Source organism: Triturus cristatus, chromosome 12 (assembly GCF_964204655.1).
Source record: "Triturus cristatus chromosome 12, aTriCri1.1, whole genome shotgun sequence".
Classification (NCBI taxonomy): Eukaryota; Metazoa; Chordata; class Amphibia; order Caudata; family Salamandridae; genus Triturus; species Triturus cristatus.
This window is the reverse complement of record NC_140595.1, coordinates 76,839,777-76,859,338: the sequence shown is the minus strand read 5'-3', so window position 1 is coordinate 76,859,338 and position 19,562 is coordinate 76,839,777. Positions and strand designations below refer to the sequence as shown.

The window sequence follows — 19,562 nt, the reverse complement described above, 5'->3', positions numbered from 1 at the left end:
GTTGATCCGACAATAATAGCGTTACCGTACAGTGGCCGTTACTCGGTTCCTAATGCCCTGAATTCCATTGGTCCGCTACTCTGCCAGTCAGCACGCCGTAGCATTCGACTGGCTGCGTGCCTGGCATCCCGTGTCCACTTCCTGCTCGCCGTTTGTGATTGGTCGCTTCCACCCTGCAGGGTCAGGATCCAACAGAGTCTGCATTGTCCGGAGACCGACACGGACATGGGCACCCGGGACGACGAGTACGACTACCTGTTCAAAGGTACGGGGACAAGGGACCTTGGGAGGGGGGAGGCGGTTGAGAGGGCTAGGAGGGGTCGGAGTAGCGGGTCCCCAGCCGCTGTGCCTCTGCGACTAGTACAGGGAAGGAGGCGGAGCGGTGTGGGGATGGGGGATGTACAGTCGCCCTGACACTGCTATTGTAGACAGAAGATTAAACCATCACTTGAAATACAGGGGTATTCCACCGTGGCATGTTGTAAATGTTCGTTATGCGGTGTCTTTGAAGTGGTCATTTTAAGGAATGCAGATGGGCACGGTACTGCGGGTGGGGCCTAGGGCGATCTAAGAAATGGCGAATCCTGGACTCTGCAGAAATACCATTATGAGGTCTGGGAAGGAGGCATTGGTCTTGTAGTGGTAGGGCGTAGGCGGCGGAGGCACTATGGAATCTGCATTGCATCTTTATTGTTCCACATAGGTGCCCTCGTGGTCTGTGCAGAGGGGCATTCTGAGGTCAGGAAACTTGCAGCCTTGATTTTGCAGGAGTGTCTCAGCTTCTGCTGGGAGGCTTCCTGGGGTCAACATTGGGGCTTCACCGGATCTGCAGTTGCGTCTATTCGGTATCTTTACATAGTGGAAGTAAGACACGAACTTATCTAGTTCATTGAGATTGTGTTTTTGTCCCCAACGGACCCTAGCAACCAGGTCATGCTACGCTAACCTACCACGGCTTTTGCTGAGATAACTGGTGTGTTAGTGGTGAGAATATCTGGTTTAAGGACTTGCTCCGGGCTCCTTTAAGTTATAGGAACACCAGAATGCCATCATCATCCGAGATGGCAAGACTGCCGGTGACTGACAGTTCCATTGACTCGGTAACCTTTCTTTTATGCTCAATGAAAGGCTACAGGAAACAAGTGTGTGTTTAAAAGAGGCACACGTTTAACCATGATGCACACCGATGTAATATGGGTGCGTTGGACTATACGTTCTCATGAGTAGGCATTTTATGAAAGTGTAGCTACAATCATCTTAGTACTACGATCATTATTTTACTGATCCTTTGTTTAAGTATTCTGTATTGATTGTTGCTATCCAAGGTTACAGACGCTCCTGTAGGTACCACCAACGTACCATAATGTTTTATCCAGAGAAGCTTCTCCTTAACATCTAGTTATGCGGATTCCGTTCCATGGTGCAAGAGCTAACTTGTTTGAAGTTGAAAACCTTTTACAGCTTTACTTGGTGGGACAATATAATTTTTGTGATTTTGTCAAAGTATGGGAGAGTTGATATCATGTTGTAATTGTTTGGTTCTAGGTTTTCGAAACTGTGTAGCCACAACATAAACTGTCGGCCTTGGCAGCATGGCATGAGTTCAGTTAGGAGGATGGCCTTGCAGTCTTGGTTACATCTGTTTAGAGGATTGGCCTAAAGGCTTGAAAACCTAGTTCTTTACAGACTCATCCATAATTCCAAAGATCAGAGTGGACCTGAAGCTGTATTGTGACCCAAACGTCTTTTTTCTTTTGGATAAAGACAGTTTTAAAAATATTTAAAGTTGTCATGAATATTATGAAGAGATGTGCACTTTGATTATTGATGATTGCACGGGGTTGAGATGTGTTTGTACTTTTGGTCTTATACGAATCTCATAGTGTACATTCTTGTGTCGAAACTTGGATCTTCAGAACGGGGTAAGTTATATCTGAGAGTCCTCCATTTGTTCAACGACTCTGTCTCAAAAAAAGAGAATATTTTCCCCAATCTGAAAACCGTGCCCATCACTGAAACAGGTGAATTGCATGACGTCCAGATTTTTTAATGTTAATGGAAAAATAACAATTCTGACGTGTATTTGAGCCAGGATCACAGCTGAGTCTAGAAAATTTTGATTATTGGGACACCTTGTGTTGCTAAGTAATTTGTAAATCTTAAGCAACTAATATGTTGAACATCGAGGTAATGGTTTATGCCATATTGTAAAGTTTGAGTTGGTATTGCAAAATTTGGTTAACGTAAGGAAAGGTTTACAAGATAATGTTCTATAAGATTATATTTTTTATATGTGGTTAAATTGTCAGGATTGGCAAACATACTAGAATTGCATGTGTTTTAAGCATAACGATAGACTTTAATTTGATGGCATAAAATCCCTACGCTAAATAATTTCCAGATTTCAACAAAAATAGTCTGTTTTTCAAGCAGATTAAAAAGTTAACACATCAGTGTAGCAAAGAGGCGGGAGCTCCACAAACGTTACCCGATCTCCTTTCAGCTGTTTATTGGTGTATTTGGGTATGCTAAAGTGTTAATATCTACAAATAGTAGATTGAGCAAATCCATTTATTCCGATGACAAAAACCTATTTGTTTAGATCTAATTTAAACATGATGGAAAGAATACTTAATTGTTTGGCTTGAAAACGTAGTTTTACTTTTGATGAAAAATCGTGTTTACCTCACAGATGTTCCTGTTGAATCTGCAGGTGTTTCAAGATGGGACTCTGAGTTTGTACAAGTCAACCATATTAAGTGTCTTTAATTCAAGTTTTATGTCTTGTATATTATCATGTCTCCCAGTGAGATATACTAAATATGTAATTAACCATGCTGATCTACAGGGCTGTATTCTAAGAGAAAGGTGCCCCCAGTGGTCCTTGTTGGACCCGGCCGCGTGGCGTGGTCCTTAACCCCCTGGGTTGTGCCCGTTCCCCGCCCCGGCCTTCACGGGCCCCCCGTCTGAACTGCACCAAGGCCCTTCACCCGGAGCTGCACGTGGTCGCATACTCCTCGTGGCTCCGCCATCTTGTTGGCATCCACGTCACACCGTGCACCCCCGCTCAACCCGGCCTCGACCCCAGCGAAGCCCCGACATCGAGGCACCACGAACTAGCCAGGGGGTGCCGCAGGAACCATTCATCGCCCCCGGCGGAGGACAGTATCGATGGGACCCCCAACTGTCCTCCCCTCTCGAGGTGTGATCGCCCTGCAACTCCCATGGGCCTGGCGCCTCTCCTGCTGGGCGTCTGGCCACCTCCACCCGGCCACTCCGCCCCCTCGGGCGCATAGGTCCGGACATCAAAGGGCTCCAGACCTATATCTGGGGCGACCCCACCACAGCTCGGCAGTTGTATCCCGGAGTCGAGAGCCCTGCTGATTGAATCGCGGCTGACCCTACGGAGAAGAACTCTTGTCGGAACCATCACGAGCCCTGCTGACTGCGTCGCGGCTCCTTCCTGTGAACCCTTTCTGAACCACCTGGAACATCGGAGCCCTGCTGACGCTGTCGCGGCCCAACCTCGCTGAAGCCTCCCTCGGAGCCCTGCTGACGACGTCGCGGCTCGAGCTGAGCAGAAACCATCTTGAGAGCCCTGCTGATTGGATCGCGGCTCTCCACGAACTGTACGCCAGAGCCCTGCTGACGCCGTCGCGGCTCGACCCCTCCGAGATCCGGAGGTCCTCCAGCTTGAGGATAAGAACTGGGCCCCAGGTACCCTCGTACCGCATTCCTGCCAAAGACTGTCCCGCTACCCCGACCCTTCCAAAGAGACACTGAGACTTTTGGTGGATCCCTCGATCCCTTCGTGTAAATATTGCCCTCGTAACCCTTTTATTGCTGATAAAGAATTGCTTGTCACAAGACAACCTCCTTGAGTCCTGTGTGGTGGTGTTACTGTGCTAGTACGTGATAGGAGAAGGATCTCTCAGGAGACTTCTCGGCAGCGCTCGGCTACTTCGTGCAGTGTGAGGGCCCCCCCTTGGTGGTCGCACCGACTCCTCGGGGTCCGCCTTCCAACATTTGGTGGCCAGCGACGGGATCCGAGCCGAACGCAGTACGTACCAGCCAGTACCCACTAGCTACCCATCCAAACGAACAGCATCATGAGCAGCCAGGAAAACAACGCGACAATGGAGTTCCAGCCCGAACGGCTGGAAGAATATACGCACAAAGAATTGAAACAGTTCTGCAAAGACAAAGGCATTGCAACCACCAGCCTGGGTACCAAGGAGGAGATGCAGAAAGCTCTGAGGGCATGGTTGGAGGCCGGGGCAGGCCCCTCCCAGGAGGAAGGGCCCTTGCCCCTGACTGAGACCGCAGCAACCGCACGGACTCCGGCAACCGAAGGAAGAAAGAGCCTAGAAACTGGCCTCTCCGAAGAAGAGATACGAGAGCGGGAAAAGGTCCGGAGCCACGAGCTAGAGCTCGCCCGACTGCGGCTGGACGGTGAACTCCAGCTGGCAGAAAAGAAACTGGCCCTAGAGCAGCTGCGCCTTCAAGAAGAGATAGAGGAGAAGAGACGACACCGGGAGTTGGAGGAAAAAAAACTAACTCTTGAGCACGAGCGCAGTCTCAAGGAGCTCGAGATCAAGGCCAAGAACGGAGGGACTGACACCCCCAGAGACACTCTACCGCCTTCCGAGGCCAAGGTGCATATCCCGAAAGAAGTCGTCAAGGAGTATTACAAAAATGACGACATCCAACAATGGTTCAAGGCCTACGAGGTGGCCATGACCTCTCATCGGGTGCCCCGAAAGGACTGGGGCGCGGGCCTGTGGGGGCGGTTCCTGAGTGAGGGGCGGGACACGCTGCTCCAGCTACCGGAGGAGGTGATGACCTCCTACGATCACATGAAGGAGGCCCTGCTCACCCGCTACGGGCTAACAGCGGAAATGTACCGCCAGCGGTTCAGAGACTGCAAGAAAATCCCGGGTACCACATGGGTGGAATATGTGGACTTTTTCAGTCGGGCCCTAGAAGGGTGGATCAAAGGGAGCAAAGCAACCACCTACGGGCAGCTGGTCGACCTCATCGTATGGGAACACCTTTCCAACAATTGCTTCGTGGAACTGAGGCAGCACCTCCTCGACAGCAAAATGACCGACCCGCGAAAACTTGCCGTCGAAGCCGATCGATGGGTCAACTCCCGGGTCCCCCGGAACTCAATGGGGGAGTACCAGAGGAACCCCAACGGGCCCCCCCGCCAGCGCGGTGGGGGGGAGGGCCGAACCGGAACCGAGACCCTCCCGCCGGGGCCCCCAGGAGCCCCCCTCGAGGGCCACCACAGCCACATCTCTCCCCGAGCCTAGCCCGAAAGGTGGGCCCGGCCCGACCCGGACCCCGGCCGCCAGTGACCTGCTACGGCTGCCAACAAACAGGACACTTTGCCAGCGATCCGGCCTGCCCTCTGAACCGAAGAAACGGGGCCGGCGGGCACCCGCCCCGGCAGCTGACAGCCGCCGCCTTGGGGGGAGAAGAAGAGGAAGAGGAGGCCCTCGACCGAGAGAACACTGAGTGGGAGCCGGCAGCCATGTCCCTGGTCTGCCTGGGTAGCCGAGAGATGGTACCCTGCACCCCCATCCCAACCAACACCCAGAAGTACCGGCAGCATGTCACGGTCAATGGACAACGGGCCGAAGCCCTTCGTGACACAGGCGCCAGTATCACCGCTGTCCGCTGCCACCTGGTGACCCCTGGGCAGATTCTACCGAATGTGCTGTGCCCCGTACGGACGGCCGACAACAGTGAAAACCTATGCCAGATGGCCCTGGTCACCTTCGAGTGGGGAGGGGTGACGGGCCTGCTGAAGGTGGCAGTGCGCGACGACGCCCCGGTCGACTGCCTCCTGGGGAACGACTTGGAAAGTTCCCCCTGGGCTCAAGTAGAGCGACGAGAACACCTCCGAATGTTGGGACTGGCTGATTGGGCCTGCGCCATCACCCGGTCCATGGCCGCCCAGCCCGAGGGGCTCACACCCCCTCCCGCCAGCAGCGGGGAGGAGGCGGACACCGACCCTGGGCCCAGCGAATCCTCCCCCGAAGAGATGGCTTCTCCGAGCGCCCTACCAGAGCTGACGCAATGGCGACACGAAGGGGGCCCCACCCGAGAGCAGTTCCAGCAAGAACAACAGTCCTGTCCCTCTCTCGAAGGGGTCCGACAACAGGCGACCGCGCAAGCCAACGGTGACCAGACCGGCACCCACTGGATCTACTGGACCGAGGGCCTGTTGTACAGCGAACAGAAAGTAGCAGAACTCGGGGCCAGCCGGGTGTTGGTGGTCCCCCTCCGCTTCCGGGAGTTCCTTCTCCACCTGGCCCATGATGTGCCCCTCGCCGGACACTTGGGGCAAGACAAAACGTACAGTCGTCTGGTGACCCACTTCTACTGGCCCCGGATGCGGAGAGATGTGGACAACCACTGCCGGTCCTGCCAGACCTGCCAAGCCAGCGGAAAGACGGGGGGTCGGGTCAAGGCCCCCCTCCAGCCCTTTCCCGCCGTCAGCACCCCGTTCGAACGGGTCGGAATCGATATCGTGGGACCCCTGGACCCCCAAACCGCCCTGGGCCACCGCTTCATCCTGGTCCTCATGGACCACGCCACCAGGTACCCGGAGGCGGTCCCGCTAAGAACTATAACGGCCCCTGTGGTAGGCCGGGCCTTGATGGGGATCTTCTCCCGAGTGGGATTCCCCAGCGAAGTGGTGAGTGACCGCGGCACGAACTTTATCTCCAGGTACATGCGGTCTCTGTGGCAACAGTGCGGGGTCACATACAAGTTCACGACCCCCTATCACCCTCAGGGGAACGGCCTGGTTGAGCGGTTCAACCGAACATTAAAAGGGATGATCCAGGGACTGGAAGAACCCCTCAGGCGGAAATGGGATGTCCTGCTGCCCTGCCTCCTGTTTGCCTATCGGGAGGTCCCGCAGAAATCCCTGGGGTTCAGCCCGTTTGAACTATTGTATGGGCACCCGGTCCGCGGACCGCTCAGCCTGGTCAAGGAGGGCTGGGAGATGAAACCCCGAGGCGCCCCTCCTGACGTCTACCGATACCTCCTGACCCTCCGAAACCAGACCCGCAAGTTCCGAGCCATGGCCGAAGCCAACCTCGAGGCCAGCCAGGAGGACATGAAGCGGTGGTACGATCGCAACACCTCTACTATAGAATTCGAGCCAGGACAGAAAGTATGGGTCATGGCCCCGGTCGAACCCGGCGCCCTCCAGGACAAGTGGACCGGGCCCTTCAAGGTGGTGGAGAAGAAAAGTCCCGTCACCTACCTGGTCGATCTGGAGTCCCCCCGGAACCCCCTCCGGGTCCTACATGCTAACAGGCTAAAACCCCACTTCGCCCGGACCGAACTGAGCCTGCTGCTGGCGACTGACGAAGGGGGCGAGGTCGAATCCGAGCCCTTACCCGACCTCTTGCAATCCGACATTCACGATGGGTCGATCGAAGGGGTCCAACTCGCCTCGTCCCTGACCCCGGAACAGCGCAACGACTGCCAGCAATTACTGCGGGACTACGCAGCCCTCTTCTCTCTCACCCCGGGGGTGACCCACTGGTGCGTCCACGACGTCGACACCGGGGAGAGCCCCCCCATACGTCACAGAGCCTACCGGGTGCCTGACCGAGTGCGGGCCTGCATCCAGGCTGAAGTAGCAAAGATGCTGGCCCTGGGGGTCATCGAGCCTTCCGACAGCCCGTGGGCCAGCCCTGTCGTCCTGGTGCCCAAGGCCGCAGCTCCCGGTCACCCCCCGGAGTTGCGATTCTGCGTGGACTACCGAGCCCTGAATGCAGTAACCAAGACAGACGCACACCCGATACCCCGGGCCGACGAACTCATCGACCGCCTAGGGGCCGCTCGCTACTTGAGCACGCTGGACCTCACCGCCGGGTACTGGCAGATCCAGCTCACCCCCGGCGCCCAAGAAAGATCCGCCTTTTCGACCCCGGATGGGCATTACCACTTTCGGGTGATGCCCTTCGGAATGAAGAACGCCCCGGCCACCTTCCAAAGATTAGTAAACAAGGTTTTGGCCGGGCTTGAGGCCTTCAGCGCGGCCTACTTAGATGACATTGCCGTGTACAGCAACCACTGGGCCGAGCACCTTCTCCACCTGAAGGCCGTCCTGGCCGCCCTTCAGCGGGCCGGGCTCACAATCAAGGCCAGCAAATGCCAAATCGGCCACGGATCCGTGACCTACCTGGGCCATCAAGTGGGGAGCGGGCAGGTGGCCCCCCTCCAAGCAAAGATAGATGCCGTCCAGACCTGGGAACCCCCCACTACCCAGACCGCTGTCCGGGCCTTCCTGGGCCTCACCGGATACTACCGGCGGTTTATCAAGGACTATGGGAGCATTGTTGGCCCCCTCACAGAGTTAACGTCCAAAAAGCAGCCCAAGAAGGTACACTGGACACCCCGCTGCCAAACAGCCTTCGACACCCTAAAAACAGCCATGTGTACGGCTCCGGTGCTGCAGGCCCCGGACTACCAGAAGGAGTTCGTGGTACAGACGGACGCCTCCGAGTATGGGATCGGGGCCGTCCTATCCCAAGCCGACGAAAAGGGGCTCGACCGACCAGTGGCCTTCCTCAGCCGACGACTACTGCCCCGAGAGCAACGCTGGAGCACTATTGAGCGTGAGGCCTTCGCTGTGGTGTGGGCCCTCAAGAAGCTCCGGCCCTACCTCTTTGGCACCCACTTCCGGGTCCAGACCGACCACCGGCCCTTGCAGTGGCTAATGCAAATGCGGGGCGAGAACCCCAAGCTGCTGCGGTGGTCCATCTCGCTACAAGGAATGGACTTTGACGTCGAACACCGGCCCGGCAATGACCACGCCAACGCCGACGGCCTGTCCCGCTTCTTCCGCCTTGACGAGGAGAATCCCCAAGGAGATGGGTGACTCTCCATGCCTTCGGCTGGGGGGGACGCCTGTTGGACCCGGCCGCGTGGCGTGGTCCTTAACCCCCTGGATTGTGCCCGTTCCCCGCCCCGGCCTTCACGGGCCCCCCGTCTGAACTGCACCAAGGCCCTTCACCCGGAGCTGCACGTGGTCGCATACTCCTCGTGGCTCCGCCATCTTGTTGGCATCCACGTCACACCGTGCACCCCCGCTCAACCCGGCCTCGACCCCAGCGAAGCCCCGACATCGAGGCACCACGAACTAGCCAGGGTGTGCCGCAGGAACCATTCATCGCCCCCGGCGGAGGACAGTATCGATGGGACCCCCAACTGTCCTCCCCTCTCGAGGTGTGATCGCCCTGCAACTCCCATGGGCCTGGCGCCTCTCCTGCTGGGCGTCTGGCCACCTCCACCCGGCCACTCCGCCCCCTCGGGCGCATAGGTCCGGACATCAAAGGGCTCCAGACCTATATCTGGGGCGACCCCACCACAGCTCGGCAGTTGTATCCCGGAGTCGAGAGCCCTGCTGATTGAATCGCGGCTGACCCTACGGAGAAGAACTCTTGTCGGAACCATCACGAGCCCTGCTGACTGCGTCGCGGCTCCTTCCTGTGAACCCTTTCTGAACCACCTGGAACATCGGAGCCCTGCTGACGCTGTCGCGGCCCAACCTCGCTGAAGCCTCCCTCGGAGCCCTGCTGACGACGTCGCGGCTCGAGCTGAGCAGAAACCATCTTGAGAGCCCTGCTGATTGGATCGCGGCTCTCCACGAACTGTACGCCAGAGCCCTGCTGACGCCGTCGCGGCTCGACCCCTCCGAGATCCGGAGGTCCTCCAGCTTGAGGATAAGAACTGGGCCCCAGGTACCCTCGTACCGCATTCCTGCCAAAGACTGTCCCGCTACCCCGACCCTTCCAAAGAGACACTGAGACTTTTGGTGGATCCCTCGATCCCTTCGTGTAAATATTGCCCTCGTAACCCTTTTATTGCTGATAAAGAATTGCTTGTCACAAGACAACCTCCTTGAGTCCTGTGTGGTGGTGTTACTGTGCTAGTACGTGATAGGAGAAGGATCTCTCAGGAGACTTCTCGGCAGCGCTCGGCTACTTCGTGCAGTGTGAGGGCCCCCCCTTGGTGGTCGCACCGACTCCTCGGGGTCCGCCTTCCAACAGTCCTATATTGTGAAGTTAGTGTAAACCCGAAGTTGAAGTTCAGTAACCTTTTGGAGCTGCATGAAATAAAAGAAGGGCTTCCCTTATTGTCTTCTGAGCTCAAATCTTTAAACATTTATCACAAAACTGTTTTCTTCATGGAGGTAGAAAAGACAATATTAGCAAACTGGCATTACCTATGTTTGGTGAAAAACAATTTGAATGTGACCTTCAGATTGTGTTTAATCCTACTTATTTTCTATATTTTTTAGATTTTCAATCTACATCCCTGTGTGTTAAAAGATGTCCTTTATAATACTACAGAATTAGGCTTTGATTGCATAATACACTATGTATTTTAAATTTCCTCGACTCCTAATTTGCCTTCCTTTTGCTTCATAATTTAGACAACTCTTTGGCATTCATTGGCCCCATAGGCCATCAAAATTATTGATGCGTGTTCTTAGAGAGTGCTACTGATTTAGGTTTTTGAAGTCAAGATACGATATGTAAAATATGTTTCGGTTAGTCTTATACAAAAGTTTTTTGGAATCAATCAGTTCTTCTCAAACGGGTACACACTGGAAAAGTGGATTTGTGGGAGTAGACCACAGCCACTGGCAGTTGCTTTTAGGTCACAAGGCCACAGATTAGACCAATATTTCGCACAATCATATTGGGAGTCAGTCACACTTCACTAATAAATGAATCAAATATTTAGGTTAAACACATCTCTTTTGCCACTGTTTAAATTATCGCGTCTACTACTGCACTTTTTTAAATGTTCTGCAAGTATCTATATGGTCTCCGTTTCTAAAATGTTCGGCTTTACTCCGCTCCTTATACTCTCTAATGTTATCTCTGTTTCTTGTAAGGTCACCAGCACGGCAGCACTTAAGAAAAATATCATTAATGAATTAAATACGGCACTATTGATCAGGTTCCTTTTATCTTATTATCAGACAATTTGTCAGTGGACTAAATCCATGCGCTCAAGGATTTTAAACTGTGGTTTCTGTAATTTGGCCACAGCTTCCTGACTTCTTCCAACCTCACCAGCATCCAATGGAAACATTTCTATTCAGTTATCATCCAAATTTTAGGATGGCGGACCACCACTGATATGCAACCAAATAAGCAAGGCATCCGATGAGTTGACTCTACTTGAGGCGAAAGACAGTCATACAGAGGCTGAAGTGGGTAACCAGAGCGAAGCCCGATGTCCCTATTGGAAACAGCCATTGTGTGCTCTTGCAGGCAGGCACTGATTGGAAGGCACCCAGGCCTGCTGAGGCAGGCGGTAGGACATTCGGTTCAAGGAGAGCTGGGCTGTGTTTATTGCAAGGTGTCTGTGAAGATATCCAGGCGCCCTTTGGACTCTGTTCTAGCTTCACTTTGCAATAGGAGCAGTAGAGAAATTCGGTTTAATGTGTATATATCATTTGTCCCACGGGACTTAAGAGGAGGTGGTCTTTTCCTACCTCCACAGGGGTTAGTTCGAATGTATTTTGTGAGCTATATGAGGTAACCAGGAAGCTCTGGGGTTCATCAGTGACTCACCCCTGCAGCACATGCGCAGCCCTGATATCAGTGCCTGACTCATGGGATTTGTGAGATAATCCAACAGGGAGTAAACATTTCCTGTCGGGATGTATGTCTTTTAACGATGGGGTGGAAGTGCGTTATCTTTCCATTGTGTAAAGCGGCCATGCGGTGCACTTTTAAAGCAGTTTAGAGCGCGGAAATGGAAACGTGGATTTCAATGCACTGGTTGGACCCTTTGGAAGAGGACGGAGCGCACAGTGACCCTCTAGGGTTGCAGAATGACACTGTCCCAGCCACCCCACTCCGAGTCGTGATTTCCTGATTTCTTTGTAATAGCACAGGCCTGCCATCTGATAGCCATGTTTCTCGTCTTCATTTCTCCCCAACTTTGAGTGTGAACTTCCTTCTCGGTGCACGCAGGTCTCTACCCCCTTGCTTTCTTTTGTTCACCAGAGTTGTTTCTTGTAATCCGTTTCACCAGGGATCCCTGTTCTCGGTTGTCAAGAGCCCTGGGGCCCCAGGCTTTCTCTTCCAGGGCTCACCGAAATGAATAGTATAGAGCAAAACCCAGAGAACTGACATGTATGCAACACGTCAGGGAAAAATCAGCAGAGTAAAGCAGAACTCAGCGGTCTGTGGTCAGTGAAGGATAGCTCTGCTTTCTGCCTGAGCCGAGGGGTCAGTCTGCCGACCAGGGTTTAGTTCTGCTGTCTGCCACATGTGAAGAATAGTTTTGCTGTCTGTCAAGTGGGGTGCATCTCCACTGGGGACAATAGCTCTGCTGTCTGCCATGAGCAAGAGATCAGTCTGCTGAGCATGAGATAGTTCTGCTGTCTGACACAAGTGAGGAATAGGTTTGTTGTCTGGCAAGAGAGGGGGAGCTCAACTGGTTGTTATAAGTGAAGGGTAGCTCTGCTGTCTATCTTGAGCGAGGGATGAGTCTGCTGAGCCTGAGATAGATCTGCTGTCTGACGCAAGTGAGCACTTGCTTTGTCTGTCTGGCAAGAGAGGGACTGCTCTACTGCCTGTATTAAGCGGGGCCTGCCTGTGTTGTTTGCATATTGCAAAAGATAGGATTGCGGGGCGAGGGGTAGCGCTCCTTCCTGAAAAGTGATTGTTTCCAGTGTTCTTTGGCCAAGTGAGTGCATTTTCACTTCCCCAGTGCTCCTGTCAGGAAGTCTGTAGGTACAAACCGACCTGTCTGCTTTCTCTCACTAATGAGCATTTAAAGCTTTTGTTTGACATAGAAGCACAATAATACATTCCAGAAACACTGTCCAATGTCTGAAAGTCAAGTAGTTTGTGTTTAATATGCTCCATTTTGCGCACAGCAAACCAAAGCCTTTTTGTACACCGTTCGTGAGATAAACTGTGTGCATCTTTTATTCTGTGCTTTCCAGATATGCTTTAAAATGTGCCTTTGGTTTGCTTTCTGTGTCCACAAAAGGTCTCTGTATGAACCTTTTCCGTTAAAAGAGAGCGCTGCAGATCCTAGTTGAACATTGTATATTTATTATGTAAAACCTGTCTTACTATTGGCCACTTTAAGATTCAAGACATTACCCCATAAAAACAAATCCAAAATGTTCGGTGCTTATTCCAACTTTGTAATTTTTTTTTAATTGTATAACGACCACTGCTTTTGGGAGCATGGTCTGTGGATAGAGCTGTAAGAAATGTGTGCAATTAACTTATGCATAAATATGTTAGCAAAATTCCGTAAAAAGTATGCAAATTTCAAAACGGGGGTTATAGCCTAAAATATGTGTCCATGTCCATTAAGGATGCCTAACATGCTAAAAAAAGACAAGTGTCGCGACCAGCAGCCACTCGCGTTCTCGTCTTGTGCATTATTCCTGTGCTAACATTTTCCCATTAAAACAACATAATTACACCATATGGGTTTTAATGATGCAATTTCGGAAAATCTGTGTAACAAGCGTACCGTAACACTTTAAAAAATGTGCACACGATTACACTCGAGTAGCAGAAATTTTGCCCAGGCCTAATGTAAATTGAAACTTGCTTGAATAGTGAAAGACTAGGAAGGAACTATTTCCCACCCTGTTTGCATTACATTTTAATATGGAGGGTTGTTTGTTTCCTCTGATAAAGGCCATTCCCGCAGTCCATCAGTTTGGGATCTCTGCACCTCTCTAATTCATGTATCTAGCTCCCAGCAGTTGAAAAAAAAGTTGGTTAACTTTTTGCCATGGACCGCACATCAGTACATACACTTTTTTTTAAAACTAGAAACTGTTATTTTGATGAAAATCTGGACATTTTTCCATCTTGCGTTATGTGGCAGGTGCAGCTAATCGTGATGGGGAAAACCCATTTCGTTGGAATCGATAATCCTAGATAGTCTTTGTTGTGTTTGTATGTTCATGATGTCTGATAATAATAGTTGGGTATTGTATAACACACAATTATCCTGGTAATACAGGCTTCCTTATAACACATCAATCATTTTAGTGTAGTGTTCCTGTGATGTGTAGATTATGCGGTTGAACTGAGCAAGTCTATGGTATTGTATTATGTGGTATATGAATGAGTGTATAGTCTCATCTGGTTTTATGGTATGCTTTTTTAGGCTCCTTTTGTACAGTGCAGACATAGTTTGTATGCCACTATGAGTTATGATATACTATGAATACTAGTAGTTTGGTGCCATGTGCAGTTCACTGGACACTTCCCTCTTGGTTTAAAGGCTTAGAAGGCTTCATTCCATGGTTGTCTTCTCGGTTTTTGATAGAAACCAATATGTGTTTTATCTGTATTTGTGTATGATGCCCATGTGCGAATCGTGTGGATGAGGTGCTTAGGCGAGTATGTGTGAATCTAGGTGTTCGTGTTTGTGCAACTGAATGCAAGGCTTTGGGATTTGACATTTTCATAGCCTGATGTTCAAGCATTCGGTTTTCTGTTGGGCCTTCATGCATTGTTTTCTCTGCGTGACCTTTGTGTTGAAGGAGTGTCACCTGTGAGTTATCTTATCTTGTGAAGTGATTGAACTACATGTTCTCTATTCATCTTGCTAAGTGAATAAACAAATTGTAGTGTATTTGTTATTTAGACAGTTTGGGTTCCCCTCTCTAGCTGTGATTGTGTTAAGTAGAACTGGAATGAAGTGATGGTAAAAGTAAAGCAAAGTGGTCACATGTGTCAATCATTTTTTGCTTCGGTTGTGGTAATTCTTCCTTTGGTTTGGTTATATGCCATGCTGCACAGTGATCTGCCCTTGCAGCTCTGCTGTTCTTTATTTACATTCCCAGAGTGGTATAGATATTTAGGCGTTATCAGGTCATTTCTACACATAAGCTGACCAGACCCGAATTTACACCTGATCAAAGAAAATTGGAGCAAAGATAAACTTGATGAATACTTCAACCACTTGAACATTTGGATAAGATACATATTTTCTCTGCATTAAGTGAGGGAAAACAGATCCTGGAGATCGGAGGGACACACAGCGTTCTTCCTTCAGTTGCCTCACAAGCCTAGTTCCCTCACAACAATTGCCTCACACAACGCAATAAATCAGTTTGTCATTTTGATGTATATCAGGGGTCCCCAACCTTTTCTGTAATTGGTGCGGCTTTTGTTTAATGGAAATCATCCCGGAGCTACTAGTTTTGGTGTTGCAGTAGTGACCGCGTGAGACAATGCTACCCTAAGCAACATTACCAGCAGTGATCACCTCAGTGCATCAGGCTTGCCAGCAATAATGTAAAAAAATACTTTGTCAATTTGCAATGCCTTTACATGGGTAATTCAGAACAGCCATAGCTGCAATGCCTGGGCATCACGCTAATAATATTCATAATAATTCTCTCCATCCCCTTATATGATTTATCACTCAAATATCTGCTTTAAATACAAATCAGAAAGTCAACAATTTTTCTCTAAACATCAGCTTATGAGTTCTGAAAATCACATTGTGTCACAAATACACATTTTTCAACTTTGGTATACATTTATTAATATAATCAAACGAAAACCTCTAATTTTGTAGGCTGGGCTGCACACAGGAGAGCTTGCATGTAGCTGGAGAGCTATCCGTAACTCATGTGCTACTCGTTGGGGAAGCCTGATGTAAATAGACCATTTATTGTTTCTCCAGATTGAATGCCATAGTCAAGGTTGCCAATCAACAAATGTCCATGTTACAAAAAATGTCTTGTAAAACAGGCCTTAGTGATTGTGCAGTTGCACTACGGAAATATAACCCGTATACAGGTCTGAGGAAAGCTGTCAAAAATTCCTGTCATACAAGGGAAACACGCCCTTATGTAAACAGGAGAGCTGTTACATAACTCAAGGAAAACACGCCCTTATGTAAACAGGAGAGCTGTTACATAACTCAAGGGAAACACGCCCTTATGTAAACAGGAGAGCTGTTACATAACTCAAGGAAACACGCCCTTATGTAAACAGGAGAGCTGTTACATAACTCAAGGAAAACACGCCCTATAAAGGGAGGAACCGGGAGGTACAACGCTGTCGGATATTGTGTTCACACCGACGTACCTGCTTCGTGAAGAGCAGTGTTCCGGAGTGGTGCTCCAGTAAGGCAAGAACGGAGGTAGGTCGAGTCGTTACTCCCTGGGCCGTGTCTTGCCCCATCGTCACCTGTGAAGGACCCGGAAGCTCTACCGGTCAACCATTGAGCTTCGCTTTTTGACTCGGCTGAGTCCAAGCGCAGTGGCGCTTTTGCTGGTTGGAGTCGTAACTCCCAGCCCGACCAGAGACACAGGGACTGCCAGCTGTAACGCACACCAGGAGGTGTTTGCCGCGTTACAGACTCGGAAGTCCACAGGATCGATCGAGCGGCTGCTCTCGGTTCAGTCTTCTTGCTTGTGATTGGGGTATCGGTGACGCATCACCAGGAGGTGACTCCGCGTCCCGGTGCAGTCTGAGGAAGAGGTTGAGCGGCTGCTCCCTTCAGGTAGAGACCCCGGCTGGGTGTTTCCCTGACTCCTCGATTCTCCCCAACACTCTTCGTGCCCCTCACAGCCTACCGATTGGCATTGTCGGCCATTTCATTTCTGCCCTCTGTTGGCATACGCCGGGACCGGCGTATATGCAGAGGACGGTTAGGACCATCCGTGCTGTGGGCTGGTAACGTACTTAGCCTGGAGGATTCCAGTGACTATAACTTTTGTTTATTCTTTGTATTATATTTGCCTTCATTAAAACAACGAACCCTTCACTAGTGGTTGCGTCCTCATTGTCGTGTCTGTTAAACGATCCTGAGACGTTCAGGGCGTTACAAAAGCTCACTGGCAGATGGCGGCAGTTGCAAAACTAGGCCCTCACTGACTGTTCATAACAACACAGACCAAATAGGGGACTCATCCGAGCCCCAAGAAGTCCTTCTGAAACAGAGGTTCTAGCTGTTTGCAAAATGTGACTTCTTACTACAATTTAGCCTGGAACACACTCTGTTGCCATTGTCCACAAGGTTCATTAGGGAACATCCAGATAATAGACATTGTTGGCTTTAGTTCTCAAACTTTTACGCTGCGCAACTCAGCAAAACATCTTGCTGCACTTTGTGAAAAAGGAAGGGCAGGAATGTGCCATATCTATCAAGATATGGTGTATTCCTATCCTCTGCCACCTCACAATTAGCAGCCTAGCACCAACGCAGGGTCCTGTGCGTCATGGTGTATGGGTGTCTGCTTGGTATGCCGGATTGTATGCATGAATGGATGCCTTCCTGCACAAAAACAAATCTGAGAGGCATTTTCCTCTTCTACATGTGCTGCAGAATGCAGCACATGTAGAAAGTAGAACAAGCATTTGCAATGCAATTGGTCTCACTTTTGGGACCTTTATATGTATTTTGCTATGCAGCACATTAGCCTGGGTGCTGAAACATCTACTGTTCTTTAACATGGAGGGAAAGTAAGCACCAAACTGCGTGACACGCCAGGTATGGGAACACATGTAGAGAAATATTGCCTTTCAGTGGGAAATGGTATAGTCCGAAGCTCTGTTTTTTATATAAAATCAGGGCCTTTGGTGGTCATATCACTGAAAATACAAGATTTGAAAAAAATATTATTGTCTACGGGTGTTCGTGGAAGACCATTTCTTTGGACTGGAATCTAGAGAATGCTAAAGTGATTCTGGTATTTTACTGACCTCTGCTGGTCGTTTTCTATCAAGACAGTTAAATAGAGGCAGTTGAACAGACAAAGTCCCTAAGCGGAAGCAGACCAGTCCTAGAGCTGATCACCAGAGTCCACAAAGTACATACACATAAAAGTATATACTAAAGTATATACAAGATGTCTCGAATGTTCAACCTAAAAAACGAGAAGTAAAGATATTTCTCCTCGTTATGCCTCACCTGGGGAGGTGTAACTTTTTGACGCAGTCCCAGGTCAACCACTAATGGTAAATCTGGGGATTCGTCAAAATCTATGCGTGGGAACAACCATGCTCCACCCATGGAGCGCCTCCCCAGGGCAGAGTAATGCAAGGCAGCGATTTGCGCTGCCTTGAGTTACTCTAGATTTATCAAGCCATACAGGGCCACTCAAGCAGGTTTTGCTTCGCCCTTGAGCCTCCATGCATGGTGCAAGAGTGATGAAAAACCTTGATAAATATGGGCCTGGGAGTCCAATGCTCCAGGCTCTGGAATATCTTTAACCCAGCCTTGAGTGCGGAACCAGAAACCCCTAGTTCTGGAAACCATCAAAACAGTCTTTAGGCTCCCGTGCTGCTGATGACTTACGATGAGAATGTCTTGAGGAAGAAATAAAACTAGGTTACACGCTTCGGATGTGATTGGACTTGTACTGATTGATTCTGCATCAAACTTTACACTTGCTCTAGTGCCCAGCCGCGTCACTGAGATGATATGTCTTGCTCTATCAAACACCACAGTGAAGACATCAGTAAGATTTGAGAGCAGGATGTTATGCCTTCAATGTACGTTAATAATTTATTCTCTTTTTCTACAGTTGTGTTAATTGGTGACTCTGGTGTCGGGAAGAGTAATCTCCTCTCACGATTCACACGCAATGAATTCAATCTGGAGAGCAAAAGCACCATCGGAGTGGAGTTTGCAACCAGGAGTATCCAGGTCGATGGAAAAACAATTAAAGCACAAATTTGGGACACCGCAGGACAAGAAAGATATCGTGCTATAACTTCTGCGTGAGTTATGCTTATGCCAGTGGGTGTGAGACAATGATTGTTTTTTTGCTTCACTAGATAGTTCTTATAGCCAGAAGCACTCCCAGTAGCATACTTTTTTTGTTTTACGGAGTTTTATATAGCGCGAACCTGACCCGAAAGTAGCGAGTATCAGATCTCATCACTTAGCACCAGTTGCGTTACATGAGCACACAGTCATTTTTTTTTTATTAGTCACAGGGAGATAAAGTGATTTTCCCAGAATCACAGGATGTTCAGCGTCATTGCCGAGACTCAAACCCGGTTCCCCATATTCAAGGTCGACCCCCCCTCCCCCCCCAGCCATTAGGTGAACTCCTCTTGTGTTTCTAGGCGGGGCAGTTTTTTAAAATCTTACCTTGATTTTTGTTACATAGGCTAACTATAAGTTTTGTGGCTGGCACTAGAAAGTATTTTCCCAGTATCTTCTTGATACAGAGATAAGCTTTACCAAATAGATCTGGCGTAGGGCTCAGTTCTATCCCATAGTTTTCATTTATTTATTTTGTGCAATCTATCAAGCATGCCAGTCAGATTGTAGTTTAGGCTCCAGCACGATCACTGAACAGACCAGCTGAAAGCAAATTTGACACATGCTCTTTTTGAAACAGTGCCTACATGGCATTAGAGGAGTAAAGTGTGTCCAAGCGTCCCAAAGGATCACTCCTCTCATCAAGGACCTCCAGCCACCAATGAGAGAACATTTTGGGGTGAAGGTAAAGAAACTCTGAGGGTATCTATGCCATCAGGAGACTAGTTCCCAGATATTGA

At 50.0% G+C, this 19,562-nt stretch overlaps 1 protein-coding gene across 1 annotated transcript in view; it reads left to right on the top strand.

The window, feature by feature from the left end:
* Positions 1-8: 8 nt before the first annotated feature.
* The window catches only part of RAB11B (RAB11B, member RAS oncogene family), a 43,784-nt gene continuing 24,230 nt past the window's right edge, over positions 9-19,562 (top strand). Inside the window, exons 1-2 of the mRNA XM_085638249.1 lie at positions 9-265; positions 18,578-18,773. Of these exons, the coding sequence (XP_085494375.1) occupies positions 226-265; positions 18,578-18,773 (236 nt within the window). The 5' untranslated portion in view covers positions 9-225. The remainder of the gene's footprint in view (positions 266-18,577; positions 18,774-19,562) is intronic.